The sequence below is a fragment of the Lissotriton vulgaris genome, chromosome 8 (genome assembly GCF_964263255.1).
Source record: "Lissotriton vulgaris chromosome 8, aLisVul1.2, whole genome shotgun sequence".
NCBI classification, from domain to species: Eukaryota; Metazoa; Chordata; class Amphibia; order Caudata; family Salamandridae; genus Lissotriton; species Lissotriton vulgaris.
In genome coordinates, this window is record NC_141696.1 from 1512303633 (window position 1) to 1512323397 (window position 19765).

The 19765-nt window shown below is 44.7% G+C and overlaps 1 protein-coding gene across 1 annotated transcript in view; it reads right to left on the reverse strand.

The window, feature by feature from the left end:
• Positions 1-889: 889 nt before the first annotated feature.
• The window catches only part of FAM162A (family with sequence similarity 162 member A), a 116399-nt gene continuing 97523 nt past the window's right edge, over positions 890-19765 (reverse strand). Inside the window, exons 4-5 of the mRNA XM_086935631.1 lie at positions 19631-19739; positions 890-6511 (exon numbers count right to left, since the gene is read on the reverse strand). Of these exons, the coding sequence (XP_086791757.1) occupies positions 6413-6511; positions 19631-19739 (208 nt within the window). The 3' untranslated portion in view covers positions 890-6412. The remainder of the gene's footprint in view (positions 6512-19630; positions 19740-19765) is intronic.

A 19765-nucleotide genomic window follows, 5' to 3' on the forward strand; every position in this document is an offset into this window, starting at 1 on the left:
GGACCATGTGCCTGCAAAATGACACGGCCAGCCAAGTCAAAGGCTTTTATTTTTTATTATAACTTTAGCATTGCGGATGCGGTGCAGTGTGGCAAAGCAATAGCTCACAAAGGTGAGACATACTGGATTTCCCAATATTTGTTTACACCAGAATATTAATTATTATTATTTTTTTCTGCCGTTGTGTGACTCCAAGATGAATGCATCATTTTATCTGTTCTGCGGATCCCTCCTGTGTACAGACATTGTGCATGTTCTTTCGAGAGGCCTGTGCTGATATCATTCAAATGTCACAAAAGCAGCACAACATACCTTGAACAGTATTACTCAATGTTGTTTATTTACAAGGCACATGGCTTGTGGGAGACCCCAAAGCTCTTCATTTAATTATTTGTGGGAACCCATGACCTCGAGCACAAATGCAAATTTAGATAAAAAACCTGCACTGCACGCGTGTGTGTCTGAAACATTTGTGCATGGAAAGTGTCACTAAAATACACTTTAAAGAATTTTGTAGGTCAAAAAACTTCAAGCCACACCCCTGCAGCGAATGATGCGCTCCATGGGTTTGTAGCAGTCCAGCAACGCTTCGGGGTCAAGGATAATTTGACAAAGCTTCATGTGTGATATCATTGGAGGCCAAAGGCTGTGTAGTGTCACAATCGGTCACTTCAATGGTGGCCATGATGTCTTTTCCACTGCCCACTCCCTCCAAGCATTTTGATGATTTGATTTCACAATTTCTAAGTGCTGATCCTTTTGAACTCCTTTACACCTGAGAAAGAACTATATCCTGATTGGCCAAATATTGTTTTTTCCACCCCACTGGTCACCCAGCATACTTAATGTCTGACTTTTTCTAGTCCCAAGTAGCCATTTCACAGGAAACTTTTATCAGACAAACAATGTGCTTTATTTCTATCTATTAGAGCTAATCGAACAGTTTTTAAGAATTGTTCACAGCACTTAAACAAGTACTTTTAATCACACAAGAAGCAATAATTCGAAATTTTAAACAAAAAAACAGGCAGCAATGTATGTATCCCAACTGCACAACACCTCTAGAGGGCACAGTGATGATTACAAAAGGCAGTGAGGAAAATGCAAATACCAGACACAGACGAGGAGGGAATCTTTTACAAAGTCCTGCAGTTAGAGGGGGCTCCCTGGAGCATCCTATGGATTACATTGATATTTAAGTGTGATACACCTAAACTAAGACGAAAATCAGAAACTAGGGAAAGGTTTGTTGGAAAGAAATAGAACAACCTACGAAATAAAACAAGTGTTTACAAGGAAGCCTTGCATGACGTGTGCAGTGCTTGAAACTTGAACCAAATGCTCTTCTCTGGCTGAAGTGTACCCCAGCAGTGAACGGTACCTGCACCTCTGATGTATTTCACCTGGACGGCTCAGCACGTGAATGTTGGCAAGTTTTTTTTCCCCATTGCATAAAATACAAGTCTGTCAAGTAACTTCCCATGGTCTCGGTTCCAGAAAGACATCAGGAATGGAGTGAAAATAATGTGCATGGATCATTTAGCTAAGTGGAAATCTTGTTGAAATTGACCCCGGGGAAACATAAGTCATGTTTTGGGCAAGTAATTTGCTATGAAATAGGCTTGGGGTTAGAATATGGACGTGCAAAGGCAGTTTGTTTAATTGATAAAATAAGAACAATATCAAACAAAACACAACAAATTACACAAAACTTTCAATTTTTCTGACTAGTTCACAAGTTGACCATTTCTTGCGTTGCTGTGTCAGATTTAGCCTCACACACCCATACGAATTTTTTTAAATGATTTGAGAACGAAAATTTTAACAAACTGCAATAATTATGGAATTGGCCAGCTCACAATCCACTGATGAATTCCCCACTTTCACCGGCAAGCACCAACGATTCACAACGCCTAAAACACGAGAAAAATGGGTCGGCTTTCCAGAACAAACCAAATGCAAAGAATGAAAGGTAACGAAATCATGAATGCACAGAGGCTCCTGTGCGTGACCAACCACCAGGTGAATTGGAACTGGTAACACAACCAAACGTGCTTGAAGAGCTGCAAAGCAAGATGTACTGGTGAAGATAAACAGCATGCCACTCCAGCTCAGGAAAGAAATGCTGCACAAAAACCTGGTACTACAGAGCAAATATGGCACACAGCGCGGTATTACTGCAATGCAACATCGTACTTCAGTGCAACGGCTAGACAATAAGCAGCAGCGACTTATTTTGTTGTTAAAGCTATCGCAGATGGGACAGCACCATTCCGGGCCATGACATTTTTTTTATATATATATATATATTTTTTTTTCCTTGTATGCCTTCTTAAACAGTTTTCAGTCTTTTTTTTCTGATATCTCAGGAATCTGAACGATACAAAAGCTGTTCTGCTCCAAAGTTAGAAATGGAAGGTGTGTTAGTCATCTCACAGTACTGCGTTTGCCACCATAGTTGTAAAACCGCATGCTAAAAACATTATTGGCTAGGGTGATCCTTCTAGGTCATAGGCTCACAGGAATTGCCATGATGGTCTAACGTAGCTAGGGGCCAAATGATAACCACTGCAAAGGTTGGAAAGCATGCCCAGACCAGGGTGTCTTATCAACTATTAGTTGGGTATGTAGTAGGTGTGTGATTGTATTCACTTTTCTCACATGCATGCATTGTTTTTTTGCTGTGCAATTCAGTGTCCTCCAAACATTTTTCATAAACCTGTGCGGATGCTAGCTCTCCGTGCATGCCTTATTCTTATTAAATACCATTATGTAGCACAAAAGCTAACTATAGATATATATAAAAATACCCTTTCACACTATTTTTTAGCTTTTAAAGTACTTTTTGTAAAAGGCAGGAAATTCCTGTATTCCACGAACCCACCTTTTTAGTTTGCACTATCACCATTTTATTTAGGTCCTGAGAAAAGCCAGATTATTCTTAAGGCACTGGCTGAAACATGTCAACCCACGTATGGATGTAGGAGGTCGTAACTTAGCACCTTAACATCCCCAAGCCTTAATTTTAACCGCTGACGGCGACCCAGTTATTAAAGTGTAATTTACCCTCGGGTACTGGGACCCCCGCCAAGCTGTTTTAACGGTCACTTCACTACACACCCTACACTGCACTCTCAGTAAATATACCAGCTCCGCTGTAATCAGGCGTCGCAGCACACCCGGAACTCATTAGGTGTCACTGTGGTGGGCCCAATGATGAAGCATGCCACCAACTAGGTTGGTGGGTGAGGGCTTCATGAACACACCAACAAGGTGCCCACTGACAAAACCAGTCAGAGTCCCAACTTAAAAGTTATATTGAGCTAGTCTTCTTTGATGATACAAGGAAATTCCTTTTCCCATGACTGTTTTTTTTTTTAGGTAGCGCAAGTAGTAGGGATCCAACTTGCCCTGACGAAAGCCCTTGACCTATCACTGGCTCTTAAATGGGCGGACACGTGTTGGCACCAGTAGGGATGAAAGGGCCATTATGTCAGATTGCATCTGTATTCTCATTTTCCTTACAAGCATACTCTTGGTACCCACTAATAAAAGATATTTGCTTTGGGTTTTCCTCTGGATATTTTTATTTCATAACCTAGATATTGCCATTATCCAGTATTTCTCCCTCGTTCTGAGGTAGAGTCCTCCCTGGTAGCATCATTTGATACGGGTGGGAGGAAATTGCCAACGATGAAGCAGCATCATCCAGTATATGCTGCATAATTTAGTGTGGGTCACGGAATAAGCCCATTTGTCATCACATTATTGTGCTTTCAAAGAAAGCAAATGGCATAAATGCACTATGCGAGAGGACTGCAGGCAATAGAGGCAAACTCACATCCTCAGCATAATGCCATCCTTTGGTGCGGTCACTCAATCCTCTCTCGTACCTCAGGTAGGGGTGCCTTAACATGCAACCGTGTGCGCCACTTTAAAATGAGTAGAAACTGATCACTCTATGCAGCAGAGTGTGCCAGCGTACTATCCTACACCGCTGACCGCCAGAGCCATCCCAACAGAAGTGAGCGATTTCAGCCTCCAGGGTATGGTCCTTGCTAGAATAACTCCCGCCTCATGGGTCTCAAACGTTTTCCATTTGGATTCCATCTGATCAAGCCAGCATCTCAGTGGCTAGAGTGGTCCGAAATTTATTCACAAGGGTTGACTGTAGACAATTCATGTACACCTTCCCAGACACTGGAGTTTTAAAGATTGAAACCAGAGAGCAGGGGGAATCAGCAGAAGTGTTTTAAGAAGCTCATACCTTGCTTTTCTGTAAATCACAAACTGTAGATTATGAACGATAAAAGTAGGTTTTACAGAGTACAATGCTCTTGTTTTCAGTTGTGCAGCTCCCATTCTTTGGCTGTCCAATGATTCAAGCAGGCCTTTCCTTCTAGCAGAGACAGTTAGCCTGACGGAACCACCCAGAGGTGATGGATGGCAGTATCTGAGTGCACACAGGAACACCGCACAAGCATCCACTAAGGAAGTGAACTAGCCTCCATGATGACATTCAGCAATCACTGCTTTATGCGATCTGTGGCCAAATACCCTAAATGAAAACCAGTCCAAAAGGTTTACTGCTCTTGGATAGAAGTAAGGACAAGCTGAAAGTTGTGATCACGCAATACACCCAAAGAGACAGCTTTGTAGTCCATTTGGAAAGAGAACAGACAAGGAAAAGTACGGTATTTTGTCCTTCTGGTCTTTACACAGGCTAGCTCCACAGAATTGTCCAGGAATTATCCAATGTAGCACATACTGAACCGCCCTACAAAATGCCTATATATCTTCTTTAAAAAATGGTTTTCGGATCTTTGTCTTGGATACAAACTTTACAAAGCTGTGTGTAAAAAATAAAAAAAAGCTAAATCTCTTGAAGTTATAAGGGTGGTTTTCATAAGCTATGAACACCTTTTATACCGAAAAGCAAAGACCAGATGGTTAACATCACACTGAATTATTTGTGTAATGGAACCATCTTATTTCGATGTGCTTTTAGAGTGATTATATTCCATAGACGGACAGCAGAGGCCAGCACATAAAACCACCATTCAAACTTCTCTGCCAGACTGGTAGTAAGTGAATCAGAAAGGGGTCCTTGACTATCATCTTGAAAATTAAACTTAGCAAGGCAGTGATTATAGTCCTAAAATCTTTGGTCAGCATGAACACACTCCGGGGGCCCCTTCAAATTCTTATCTTATATTTTGTGAGATCAGACCATACCCTACTGTGTGCCTGGAGGACTAGCAGTCTAGTGTAACACTCAAGAGAATAGTGCATTACAAGAAGCAATAAACAGTTCTAGCGAACAGATAGGACTGCAAGGTTGAACTATGAAGGACTGTCTAGTGTCCGTCCTTCAGTACCATACCTCAGAAAATAGTACCAGATGCATAATACCACACTCTTCAACATCACCACCAAGATCACAGAACATCACCACAGGCTCAACGAGGCAACAGCAAAGCCTTCCCAGCTCCAAATGTGCATCCACAGAGACTTTATGTCGTTAAACCTCAGGTACTTAATGTCATACGCTGGCGACACTGTACCAGTCTCCACATCTGTGAAAGCCCAATAGTGCAGGATAGCATCAATGTGACATCCAATGTGAACAGTCTATAGAGCCTCAACAATCTTACATACCTCAGATGACACTGCCGCCTCCCCTCCCTTAATAGCCTGCCACTGTAGTTAGTACACGCTTCGCCGTCTCTGAATAACTGCTATACAGTCGATTAGTTGGAACTCTACCACCAGGTAATGGAAGTCAAGCCCGCAGCAGCCCAACCGCGACGCAGGCAGAATTCCCACATTCCTTGAAAAGCACACAGAGCACAAGTGAAAACAAGAGGACTGCTGGACAAATCATTTATTTGGCAAAGACCACAAGCACTACCTCACTTGTGAAAATTCACTCCGTAAAGGCCTACTGCCACCAACTCTAGAAAGCAAAGCAAACAAGGCAGCTGCATTTATAGTGTTATGTGCACTAATGCTTACCTAAATCAGTGCTGGCAACAGATCTACAGGGCATGTTGTGAAATGTGATCCACCAAAGCAGCAGATACAAAAACTATCTCAATGAAAAGCGCAGCTGTGAAATCCAATGGTGGAATGGGGAAGACAACAGGCAATCAACCCAGCTCATCTTTGAAAAATACTGTCACACAATTGCCTCTCACACTAAAAAGAGAACGCTCTCTCAAAAACAGCATCTGCTGAGCTCACACAAACTCTCCTTCCACAGCACCTTGTGCAATACCACGAAGGTCAACTACGATCTAAGTGCCAATACTAAGATTTTTTTTAAAAGTTTTCTTCCTTTCAGTACGAGGCCGTTGTTGAGTTTAAACCAGATTCTCTGACAGTCCCACTGTCCATTCACTCCTTGCGCTCTTCATTCGGCTTTCGCCACATCTTCTGCGTGAGACTCCTCGCGAAGACGAGCTTTCTTCTCCAAATTCATTCCAGCTAGAGATTCATGACGACCGACTGCCTGTGAAACAAAATACAAACAGTCAAGAGGTTGCAGAAAAAAAATACACAATGGTATCACAACTTCAACAACCAAAGACATGAATCCAAAACATGTGAGGGATTCTGATCACTTGCGCTTGAGGAGCAGTTTCAGATGGTTGCCTGTGCTAGTGTAAATCTAAGCAGGTAAACAGTCAGCTTGTTCTCAGATTTACTTTGTTGCAATCAGTAAAATAAAGATGATGGGTCCTTGATGTAATGTTCATGTAGTATATTTATTCTTGGGATTAGATAGTCAGGTACAGCATTCAAGTAGGAATGTAATATGGTAGGAAACTCCCCTCGGGAGCAAAAAACTTCCTGCTCAGCCTCCAGGTCACTGATAAATCCCCTGAATAGCAACAGGTAGAATCATGGATGACATCACAGAGACATGACATAGACAAGCAGACACGAACACTAAGGAGGGACAAAGAGAGAGGAAGAGCAGGATATAACATTTGTGTTAGTTTATAAAGAGTTGCTACTATGGGAAATCAACATTTGTCACCGTCTGGTTCGAGTTTTGCACTTTTCTGTTCACATTTTCTCCTATGATGAAACCTTTACCGTAAACAGTCCGATTAAATAGCAGTTGTTTTCCTTTCTGTAAACACATTTATTCCTCATTTTCCAATTCTTTTCCATGTATTTCTACTGTGCCAATAAGCCACAGATAACTTGTTTGAATACCCACAAAATCATAACATTTTAGAGGTCTACAGAAGTTCAAGGACCAAATCCTGATTTCGGGAAATCAGGATTTAGAATTCACAAACAAAAAGCTAGGCGACACTTTGGGACACCAATTTTTTTTTTAACGAGGTCCTCTGACATAATGCAAGAGTACTCCCACACACTTTAAGATTAGCTCTAGCCTTTCAGGAAGCCATTTCCCACAAGAATATTAATTCAAATGCCAAAAGGGCTTCTGACCCCAGGGACTGGAGCCTTCTGTGTGCAAACCCGTGCAAGATTAATTTTGGGGATGGTTTTATTTCAGCAGTGACAACCACAAATAATAATCCGATGAGTACATCCTTGAAGTGTCCTACCTCCCCCCCCCCTTATTCCCCAGAGATGTTCAATGAGCCTGGCCATTGCAAACGCTCTTAATATACTGACCCACTCATGTTTCGTAATCCCAAAGATTATCAAATATCTGTGGGTTCATGGGAAGGCGGTTTTGGTAAGAGTCTTCTCCAGTATTGGGGTGTCTTTCATAGATTCACATGCTTGAATATTCCCCGTCGTCGGAGTGGGAGTCCCACAGTAAATAAAATAGCAATAAATACTAAATATATAATAATATATAATAAATATATATATACATAATAAGGAAAAAAAAAAACCAAAAAAATGCATACAAGAAGCATAGGGTACCTAACCAAAAAGTTCTCCATAGGAATGCATGGGAATATAACAGTTCCAATGCAGCCTATCCTTGTCATTATGTTAGTCCAAACTGCAGCCAATCAGGCGCCAGCAGCCCTCTAGAACCTTCTCCTCAGAGCTCAAGCCCTCAGATTTTCTACCGCACGTCGTGTGTAAGGGAGTCTCCCTGAGCTCTGCTCAGTTTTCTTCTCTTCAAGTGTTTCCAGTTTCTCCACAATGTCTTCAAGTAAGAAGTCTCTCTTCAGAGCTTGTTCCTCCTGTGGAAAGCTGAGATTATTTCATGACGACCCTCACAGTAAGTGTATTTACTGCCTGTACCCGGACCATGAAGTGGGAACCTGTAAGCTCTGTAGAAAATTCTCAGAGAAAACTCTTAAGGACAGAGAAGGCCGCTTACTAGTTTGGCTTCAAAGGCTGAAGGACAAAGACAATATACTTTCTGATGCTGAAAGTCTTGTTTCAGGCCGATCTAAAGCAGCTTCTAAGCGTGGTAGTGTGCAGGAGGTGCCTTCCCCATTTCTTAAAAAGAGGAAACTATCCCTCGCTTTGACCCCTGCGGTGTCTTCACCATTACCTACCACGTCTGGGCCCACGAGACATAGCTCTCAGGCTCCTTCTGCTTCAAATTCCAGTTTTTCTGTGAAGAAAACGGATTTTCCGTCCGTCGACGAGAATGGCTGTCTCTGGATCAAAATCGACGACGACAGTCACGACGACGCTGGCCTCTGGATCGTCGTCGGCTTCGGCGTCGACGTCTTCGTCGTCGATGAGAGTGGTTCTTCTTTAATTCCAATTTCATCTTCGTCGACGAAGAGAGTTCACTCGTCGACGACCCGGTCGTCGTCGACGAAAGGATCGAAGACTCTGGGTTCGTCTACGCCCTCGACGACGAGCGTACCGTCGATGTCTGTCCCGTCGACGGGAGGACCTGTTCCATCTGTCCCGTCGACGACCGCTCCGTCGACGATCGCTCCGTCGACGATCGCCCCGTCGACGATCGCCCCGTCGACGATCGCCCCGTCGACGACGGCTCCGTCGACGAAGACCTTGAAATTGAAGGTTCCGTCGACGACGGCGATGCCCATGAAGATTACTCCGTCGACGGTCTCCTCGTCGGCGACGACATCCAAGCCAGTTCCCTCGCAGAAGACGACTGATGTCATGCCGTCGACGCGTACGCAGGACACAGTTTCCACGCCAGCCTCTTCATTTGCTTCAATGCCTTTATTGCCTCTACAGTCCAACAAATCTGTCCAGTTCGGGACTTTTACAGAAGGAGAAATGGTTAATCCTCCATCTCCTTTGTTTGCTACTGATTCAGATCAAGAGTCTGATGACCAAGCTCATAGTCTTTCGGACTTGAACATAAAGTGCCAAGACTTCAGTAACGATGAAGAGGATCAGTATGGCCAACATCAAGCAACTCACCCTCAAGTATCAGCTGCGATGTTGCCTATATCAATGATATCGAACCTCCAAAGTATGTTGGAAGATTACAATCGACGATTCCCACCATCTCCACAGGTTGCCGCTGTCCCATCAGTGTTGAACCCAGTTACGGAGCCGGCACTGGCTCCTTCACACCCGACGCCGCCTGTTACTGTTCACAGGAGTACATCAGTTCGAGTTCACACAACAATTTATCCGGATGATGATGATGACGAGAATCCTCCAGAGCGTGAGGATGGAGAAGTTTCTGATGTGGATGAGGATGGTGAAGAACATTTAGCGGAGTGGGATGACTATCGTGCTCAGACACCATCCCCTTCTCAGGTGCCGCCAGGGGATTCTCCTCCAGTGGATATTGCAGGCTTCCACCAATTAATGGACAGGGCGGCGCAACGGTTCAAATTACCACGAGCCCACAGAGAGGAAGATTGCTTCCTATATGATTTCAAGAACCAACCATTAAAACAGATACACACAGTCCCGATTATAGACTTCATCTGGACTGAAGGGGTGAAATTAATGAAGACGCCTAACTCTTTACCAGCACAACTGCCGAGGTTGGAAAAGAAATATAAGGCGCCGGTGGGATCTCCAGCATGCCTTACAGGTCAACCTAAGCCCGATTCTGTCGTTACGCAGGCAGCTCAAAGAGGTTCGAAGAATCCAGCGTCTACAATCACCGCTCCTCCAGACCGAGAGGGCCGTCGCCTAGATGCTATTGGGCGTAAATTTTCCTCCATGTCCTCTACAACGGTTCGAGTAGCTAACGCTATGGCTATCTTAGGTCGTTATGACAGTCAGGCTTGGGCTGATATGTCCGCCTATGTGGCGTTACTCCCGGATGCTTCCAAGACAGAAGCACAGAAGATTCTGCAAGAAGGAGAAAGAACTGCAGAGGAACTCATTGATTGTGCAGTGGATGTGGCCTGCACTGGTTTTCGCCAACTCGCTGGAGCGGCCGTCCTACGTCGACAAGGTTGGCTACGCTCAACTTCGTTTCGACAGGAAGTTCAGACAAGAATCCTGGATATGCCATATGACGGCGAGTCATTATTTGGAGCGCATATTGATGAAGCGCTACAATCCATAAAAAAGGACACGGACACTGCACGTGCCTTGGGTACCCTTCAATTTAAGAAGCAGCCCTTTCGGGGTGCTCGAGGACGTGGCACTACATCCACTTTTCGTGGAGGAAGCAGTCAATATCGGTCCTATAACCAAGGTAACCAACGTTTCACCGGTAACCGTCAACAGTCTTCCCGTCAGCAACCTGCCAGAAATTACAGAGGAAAGTCCACTTTCAGGGGACAATCCAACAAACGTCAATGACTTGTCTGTCGAACGGAGAATTGGAGGTCAAATCTCTCTGTTTGGTTCTCAATGGTCCTCCATTACAACGGACCGTTGGGTACTCGACATTGTGAAAAAAGGCCATGCATTGGAATTTGTCGAGGTACCTCCTCCAACGCCACCTTCCGTGCCACCAATTCCGCACTGCAAAGAACTATTTCATCAAGTTCGCCTTCTCATTCAAAAAGGTGCGGTGGAAGTAGTACCAAAGTCTCAGAGAGGGAAGGGGTTTTATTCCCGTTTTTTCCTTATCGTCAAGAAGAACGGAGAATGGAGACCCATATTGGACTTGAGAGCACTCAATCACTATCTCAAGGATCAGACCTTCCGTATGCTAACGCTTACAGAAATCTTGCGTTTACTCTCTGTCGGAGATTTCATGACAACCATCGATCTCCGAGACGCCTACTTCCATGTCCCAATACTCGCAGGTCATCGAAAGTTCCTGCGCTTCAAGGTGGGGCACCTTCATTTCCAATTCAAGGTCCTTCCATTTGGCCTCCGGTCGGCCCCCCGAGTCTTTACAAAAATGTTGGCTCCGGTCATGGCTTTTCTTCGTCTCCAAGGCATCCAGATATCTCGACGACTGCCTCCTGAAATCGCAATCCCGCTCACAACTCCAACACCATACTTCCATTTGTCAGACAGTATTCCGTTCCTTGGGTCTGTCCATCAATCTGGAGAAATCTCAATTGCAGCCAACAACTTGCAAGGATTTCCTAGGAGCAACGCTGGACACCAAACTAGCAAAGGCGTTTGTCTCCCGGGAACGTCAGCAAAGGATTCTCCGATTAGTTTCACTACTTCTGGCAAAGAGGTGCGCTTCAGTCCGTTTGTTGAAGTCCTTTCTAGGGATGGCTTCGTCGTGCATCGCTCTTGTCCCTCATTGCCGACTACGAGCGCGACCTATCCAACAGGCTCTGGACAAACAGTGGCGTCAAGTCACCGGTTCCTTCAACGATCAGGTTACCATCACCGTCCCCATGAAGAAAGCGCTCAGATGGTGGGCACAACCACATCAGCTAGCGGCAGGCACGTCCTTTCTGTTCAACACCCCGGATCTAACTTTAACGACGGACGCATCTCTGGAGGGTTGGGGAGCTCACCTCCAAGACCTTTCCGTCAAGGGGAAATGGACTTTGCATCAAAAGACCTGGCACATCAACAAATTGGAGCTCATGGCTATCTTTTTGGCCCTGAAATCATTTCAATCAGTGCTGCAAGGGGAGTCGGCTCTCATACAGACGGACAACACAACCTGCATGCATTACATAAACAAGCAGGGCGGAACAAAGTCTCCGGTGTTATCCCACCTGGCAGAGGCGATTTGGGACTGGTCCATCAATCATCAGATCACAATCACCGCAGTTCATCTTCCGGGGTTGTCCAACCTTCTGGCGGATTCCCTAAGCAGATCCCGATCATCCAACCACGAGTGGGAACTCCACCAGCCAACACTCTATATGGTCTTTCGTCGTTGGGGATTCCCGGAAATCGACCTCTTTGCAGCTCCAGAGAACCGCAAATGCCCCGCTTACGCAAGCTGGCATCCCCACAAAGGATCCCAAGGCAATGCCCTTTTGATGGATTGGTCGAATCTCTTCGCCTACGCCTTTCCTCCGATCCCTCTAGTGCCACGAGTACTTTGGAAGATTCGGAGAGAACCCTGCCACATCCTTCTGATTGCTCCCAGATGGCCACGACAGGCGTGGTTCTCGGAGCTGCTACTCCTGTCTCAATGCAAACCCATTCTTCTTCATCCTCGAATGGATCTTCTCTCCATGAACAGGAGTCAAATCTACCATCCAGACCCCTCTTCTCTGAGCTTATCAGCCTGGAACCTGAACACTGTGAATTTGCACATCTAACCATCCCTCAGGAGTGTCGTAACATCCTTGCTCAGGCCAGGGCTCCATCAACTATAAAGACCTATAAGTTGAAATGGAAACGCTTTTGCCACTGGTGTGCAGACGCCGGAGTACATCCTTTGCGTGCCACGCCCGCTGAGCTCCTCCCTTTCTTTTTCCAACTGGCTCAGTCGGGTTTGTCACATGCTACTTTAAGAGTTTTTCTGGCGGCAATATCACGCTTCCGCCATGATGGCTCCGCCTCCCTATGTTCATCCAGGTTAATACGTCCATTTTTCAAGGGACTTCTTCGGACTTTTCCTCCAGTTCGGCGTCCCCCTCCCGAGTGGCGCCTCAACATTGTCCTATCACAATTAATGACTGCACCTTTTGAACCAATCCATAAAGCAGACCTCAAGTATGTCACCTGGAAGGTCGCGCTTTTACTTGCTTTGACGTCTTCACGTCGAGTGAGTGATATGCATGCATTCACGATCAAACCACCATTTCTACAGTTTAAACCGGATTCTGTGCTTTTACGCACTAACCCTACTTTTCTTCCAAAAGTGCCTTCAGACTTCCATATTAATGAGCCTGTTATACTGAAGTCTTTCTTTGCCAACCCGCAATCTCCTGCGGAACAACGCTTGCACTCTTTGGACATTAGAAGATGTTTAAAGTTTTACATCAGCAGAACAGCCCAGTTCCGAAAGTCGGATCAGCTCTTTGTGGCCTATGGCCGCTTTCAAAAAGGGCGGCCAGTCACCAAACCTACAGTAGCCCGCTGGGTGGCTTCGGCGATTACTTTCTGCCATCAGAAAGCGGGAAAGCCTTTACAGACTGCAGTACGGGCCCACTCTACCAGGTCTATGGCCTCTTCGACTGCACTCTTTGCCGGAGTTCCATTGCATCAGATTTGCAGAGCAGCCACGTGGTCCAGCAGGCACACGTTCACAAAGCACTACAATCTGGGTGCCATGGCTGAAGGAGATACCGCAGTGGGACAAGCTGTGCTCCGTAATCTTTTTCAATAAGGTGAGCCTCTATTCTACCCTCCTCCTAATAGTTTCCAGTTTTATGCATGTCTTCTCTATGTATACATATAGTTGTATAACTTCTATGGCATGGGTTATTACACCCGTTGATTCCAACCTTTTGTTTATACATTGCATTCTGGAAACTTTGTGTTGGGATACGGACTGCTAACTATTCTATATTCAAGCATGTGAATCTATGAAAGACACCCCAATACTGGAGAAGAACAATTGTTACTTACCTGTAAACAGGTGGTTCTCCAGTATTGGTGTCTTTCATAGATTCACATGCGACCCTCCCATCCTCCCCTCAGAGGCTCTCTTCTCCTCATAGACTCTGTGGTCACTCTTGTGCTACGAAAATCTGAGGGCTTGAGCTCTGAGGAGAAGGTTCTAGAGGGCTGCTGGCGCCTGATTGGCTGCAGTTTGGACTAACATAATGACAAGGATAGGCTGCATTGGAACTGTTATATTCCCATGCATTCCTATGGAGAACTTTTTGGTTAGGTACCCTATGCTTCTTGTATGCATTTTTTTGGGGGGGTTTTCCTTATTATGTATATATATATTTATTATATATTATTATATATTTAGTATTTATTGCTATTTTATTTACCGTGGGACTCCCACTCCGACAACGGGGAATATTCAAGCATGTGAATCTATGAAAGACACCAATACTGGAGAACCACCTGTTTACAGGTAAGTAACAATTGTTCTTCTCTTGATAGACTAGGTTTTGTAGTCACAAACGCCTGAAAACACAACAATAATACGCAGAAAACACATAGTTTCCATGTGGCGTCCCAACCCAAAGAGTTCTAATGACAAAGAAAGACCAGATGATGGCAATGTGAGGAACTATTTAAATATCTGGCTATCAAAGAGACACTGTAATGGGGAGACTTTCCCACTAGTTTGCAAGTTAATGGATAGTTCATGGATAACTTGTATGCAAATACACAGGTCATCACTGCCATAAATTTCAAACAATATTTAAAGATGGAGAACAATTTGATACACTACATACGGTTGTAGTTGGCACTGTGCGTGCCCCTGTAAAAAGGCAATGCTTAAAAACCTGGAAAAGTTTTGGCAGTGATGAAATATTTTGTGAAATTACAGATGGAGAAGATTCTGAGATAGAACTGAATTTATCAATACAATTTAAGAGCATGAACTGCTCACGCGCCTGCAGCTATTTTTTTAATGTCGGAGCTTGAAACGGCTTTGGATGTCTCCCAGAACTCGTTATATAGTGCAGGTTCAATGCAGAGGAGGGTAACGTTACAATAGGATCTCACTTCTGCAGGGGTCTTTAAAAATCTACCTCAATTTGGATGACGAAGAGCGAGATATCTGCAGCAGTCTAATATTTTAGAGCTCAATAACCAGTCCATCTGAAGCCCTGTAATCTTTTGCAGATTGCCGCTGTTTGCCGCAGTAGGGGGAAGGAAGGAGCGGGACAGGACCTCAAGTCCCAGGCTCCCTCGTGGCCAACACAGCTGCTGACGCCCGGAGGCGCATTAAAATCACCAACAGGGCTCCCGCAGCGCGGGACACTCGTGGGTGTGCCCGGGCCAAGGGTGGGTTCGTCTGAACCTGTCAGCGACTGCCAGAGGCTGGGCAACCCCTCCGACTGTGAAAGCTAGCATAGGTAAGTGCAAAACAACTTGCTCTAATGATCTGCCAAACACTAATGCTCAAATTCCACAGAATTGTGCTTCTATAATGTCTTATTTAACCAGCGCTGTTGGGGCAATTACAAAGGAGATCCACAATGTAGAAGCCCAGTTGGGGATGAGTGAGGGGAGCGAGGCTGTTAATATTCCCCCACTGGAGGCCCTCTGTACGCTAAGATTTGAGTTTGCTACGGTTAGCTCTGTAGGGGCCCATGAATCTTTCCAAGGGGAAAAAACTATGCCTCATACATCCCAGCAATATGTGTGCGACTCATTCATCTGAATTGATCTCAGCACCTATGGAGGAAAAGAAAGAAAGAAAAAAGCGAGGGGAGGAACGAATAAAAACGTTTTTTCCCTGGTTGTTGGGGCCTGTTACTCACTTTAATGTTAATGAAAGGCAACCCTCTCATTCTGGAGACATACCCCCGGATAATTCTATGAATATAATTCTGACCCATGTTAACACTTTGAGACACAGAGTGGAATTAATAAATTGTATGAAATATGGGGTGGATGGAATCGTGAAGAAACTGTCAAACCTTGAAAAAGTTTGGGAGGGGGCGGCTCGTCTGAACACCATCCATAAAGAAAAGGGGGTAAATGGACGATGTGATCTATCCTGTAGGAATGGGAATATGAATATGGGTGGAGGGTTGGTTGCAGAGCGAGAAAGCGTTAGAACCTCGGCCCTTGGTCCCCAGAAATCTACTGAGCTACCCAGGAAATCAGAAGAGAATCCAAGCAGACTTCGTAGGAAAGTCGATATTCAATCTAAGTTTAACCTGTCCAACAGACTGGCCTGCTGAGCCATGTAAGGCTCCATTTGCCCCCGGAAGCTACACCTTTAGTCGCCGTTCTTACCAGGGTTCCCAAACTTAAAGCAAATACTAGGGAAACCACAGAACACTTAATACGCACAGCTAAATTTTGGTGCTCCAGACATTCTGAGGGTGGTTCAAGGCGTCCCTACATATCATAATGGCCAGATGCGTTTGTCCCATAAATATTGAGGGAGATTGTATTGTGGTTAACTTTGATAGAAAGGATGTAGCAGGTTGGCTGTTCCGGGCTGCACAGTACGGTGAAAATGGGGGGGATATATCCATCAAAAGAACAAGTTACTTTCCTTTGATTACGCTCTTTCTAGTGGATACTCTATTTGATCGCAGATTCCTCATGGCATTCCAGTAGCTGTTCTGGGAAGTGGCTCCTGGACATCATAATGGCGTTCCAAGTTAGGTTTTGGAACACAGGGCTATGCAGAAACAATTCTACAGATCCATTGTGGCACCTGGGCATATTTTAAAAGGTGAGAGCAGTTAGACTGTGCACCAGAAAGAGTGTTACTGAATGTAAGTCACTTGTTGTCTAGGCGTGCAAACTGTTCAGTTTCTCAAGAGGCATGTGTTGGTTGTGGGCTGAATCGTGTAAATAGACATGCTGGAACAGTGAAATTTCTGACCTACCCAAAGCCTTCTAGTCATATGAAAAGGCCTGCAATCATAATTGAATGAAGGATTGTATTAAAATAGTCAGATCTGGTGCGATGAAAGACCACCTCTCAATTTAAACACAGATGCAAGACTATGGAGGGAGGTCACAATATATACAAGGAACCTAGAACTCTACACTACAGCACCTACTTCCTAATTTTCTGTAAGGCAGTCAAGACCCACTTATTTCACCTCACCCAAGGGCTCACCACAGAACAACGTCTTCTAGTCCATTAATCGTACTACCCTACAAAACAGCAATAATATGCAGACTGTGCATATTTCTAAGGCAATTGCTTGTTCCATAGCCGAGCACATTGTACGTGCACATACCAGAAAGTGCAGTTCCAATCCAGTATTCAAGGCTTTACAAATAAAACCGCTATACAGTCCGTGGATTTTTGATGGACCAGGCAGCAAAACACCTGCTCATCACAACAAACCAATGGCCTCATCCTACCTCTACAGCAACTGGACTGCACTCTAACATTTATCATTCTCTCAATCTGGAAGCACTTTAAGCATCTGATAAGCGTGCTCCATAAAAACTTTGATTACAACCTTGGGATAAAACGTGCAAAAAAGAAGGGTTCTAGAAAGGAAAGCCCATAGTAAGTCTCAAGAGGCTTATTTTATTAAATTTACATCCAGCGATGGAGGATCTTAACATAAACAGATGTATCCATGCAACACCCAAACATCAGCACAAAGCAATGAAGTAAACTAACTGAAAATCACCAGATCATGGTAGGTGGTTGGAGTAAATAGTTAGGCAAGAGATAAGCAGTTATCTGGCACATATGGGTGTTTGGCAGTAGATGTGTGCATTTGTTAAGAGTACTCTAACTTCTCTCAAGCTGCTTATTTGTTCTTAAATACTCTAGAATTATGAATGCTGTAACCAAGGTCTTCATGGCAGTGCACGCTTCTCCGACCCAGTATCCAACATGGGCCTACCTGGGTGGGTAGGAGAGTTGTCCAGGCTAAGATCATTCACTCCATGCTCTCTGCAGTTACTGGCAACATTATCATCAGTTTACTGCAATGGTGAACATGCTTATGACTGACACCTTCATAACTGGAGGATGGGAAAAGCCAGTAACTTGTCACAAATGGAACATCGAAACAGCATCAATTATACATTTCTATAAACGACCTAGCGGACCTTCTTTTACAGCTCCGTACGGCCTGGACCGGCGATGGACTGGAACTTGATGATGAGGACTGGAAGTCGGCGATATCCTCCCCGAAGGAGGTAGCAATCTCGGCCCGTCTGAGGTTGGTGCAGTTAAAAATCCTACACCGAGTGTACATGACTGGTCCTCGCTTGTTACGTATGGGGTATGCCTCGGATAATTTGTGTAAGCGCGGGTGTGGAATGGTGGGTACATTCCTTAATATTTTGTGGGAATGTCCGGCGGTAGTGACTTTTTGGAATCGTGTGCATGGTGTTCTGACTGAGGTGACGGGTGTTTTGGTTTTGCCTGAGGCCCGAAGGTGTCTATTGAATGTGTGGGAGCCCATTGATTATAATGTGGCACAGACACAGTGGGCCACCTTGGGTAATATGATCGCTAAGCGTGACATTGCGCAATTGTGGGGATCGTCGAGGGCACCCAGTCTGTCGGCCTGGTCTAGAAACATGGACTGGTGCATGTTTCATGAAAAAACAGTCTACATTGCTCGGGGCAGGCCCAAGAAATGGGGGAGGGTGTGGAATCAGTGGAACCAGTATCGTGGTGAAATTTGTACTCCCCCTTTTGAGCCTCCACCGGAGGTGTTACACTCCCCTTAGCGTGATGTTCCTTCTTCTCTGGATTTTTGTCCATGTATTGCTGGCCAGCTCTCTCTCCCCTTTCCCCCCTCCCGTCTGCTCTTCTTATAGACTATGTAACAGTTGTGGATGTGGTACTCCCTCCCAAGAAGGATCACTTGTGTATCTGCCTTGCGTTTAGCCTCTGCAGTTATTTTCTTTACTTTTTGGTAGGTTGGGTTTCAAAAAACACAAAACAAAGACCTTATTCCTCCTGTGATATAATGTACGACATGACATGATTGTTTAATTGCCGCTGGGCCCTAGAATTGTCGGCTGAAGGGCTGTGTATTCATTCATCCTGATAGGATTATTGGAAATGTTGCCAGCCGACCCGATGTGGCTGTATGATTGCTATTGTATCTTCATGTTTATCAATAAAGGTTTAAAAAAAAAAATTATAAATTTCTACCTACTACTGTCAAACTTGAAACTGACATCAAGAGAAAATTAAGCTCCAAACCTGTGTCAAACCACTGACACTTGTGGTCACTTCTAACATTCAAGTGTTAATAATTACTTTAACACCATTTATCCAGGAGAAAACTCAGAATGGAAATCAAGGACTTGTTTGAATAATTCACTATTCTCTGCTTCTCCGCTTGCCTGTTACTCAACTCTGGAGTGCTCCCTTGTCAAAACACTTGCCCCCTTCTCCAACATCTACCAATAAACCACTCAATACTCATGCTCCACAATGAACAAACGGTCTATGCCCTCTTAGGCGGTCATAGGGGGGAGAAGTCAAGGTCCTTCTGGATAGAACTTTGAGAACGTAACAATAAAGGTTTTTTTTTACCAAAGCTACACATATAATTAAATGAAAACTGACAAGTCTTCAAACTTCTCGCTAAGGGGTCTATTTAAGTGAAAACGATAATGCAAATCACCACATTCATTAGGCACTGCCCCCTCGACCTGCCGTGGAGAGAAGCACGCACCACTACCTAGGATGGTTGCAGATGACTCGACCCCAGGTGATGGAAGTTGGTCTGTGACCCCTGAAATGGTACTGTGTGCAATATCCACTCACCCTTTTTCCAGAGACGACCATAGTGATGCAGCCCATGATGGTGAGAGCTATCATGATATAAGACACTTTCACACGGACTCTGTTCTTAGCGGAATCAACCATCTCAAACCTTGGGATGACAAACAAAACAACAAA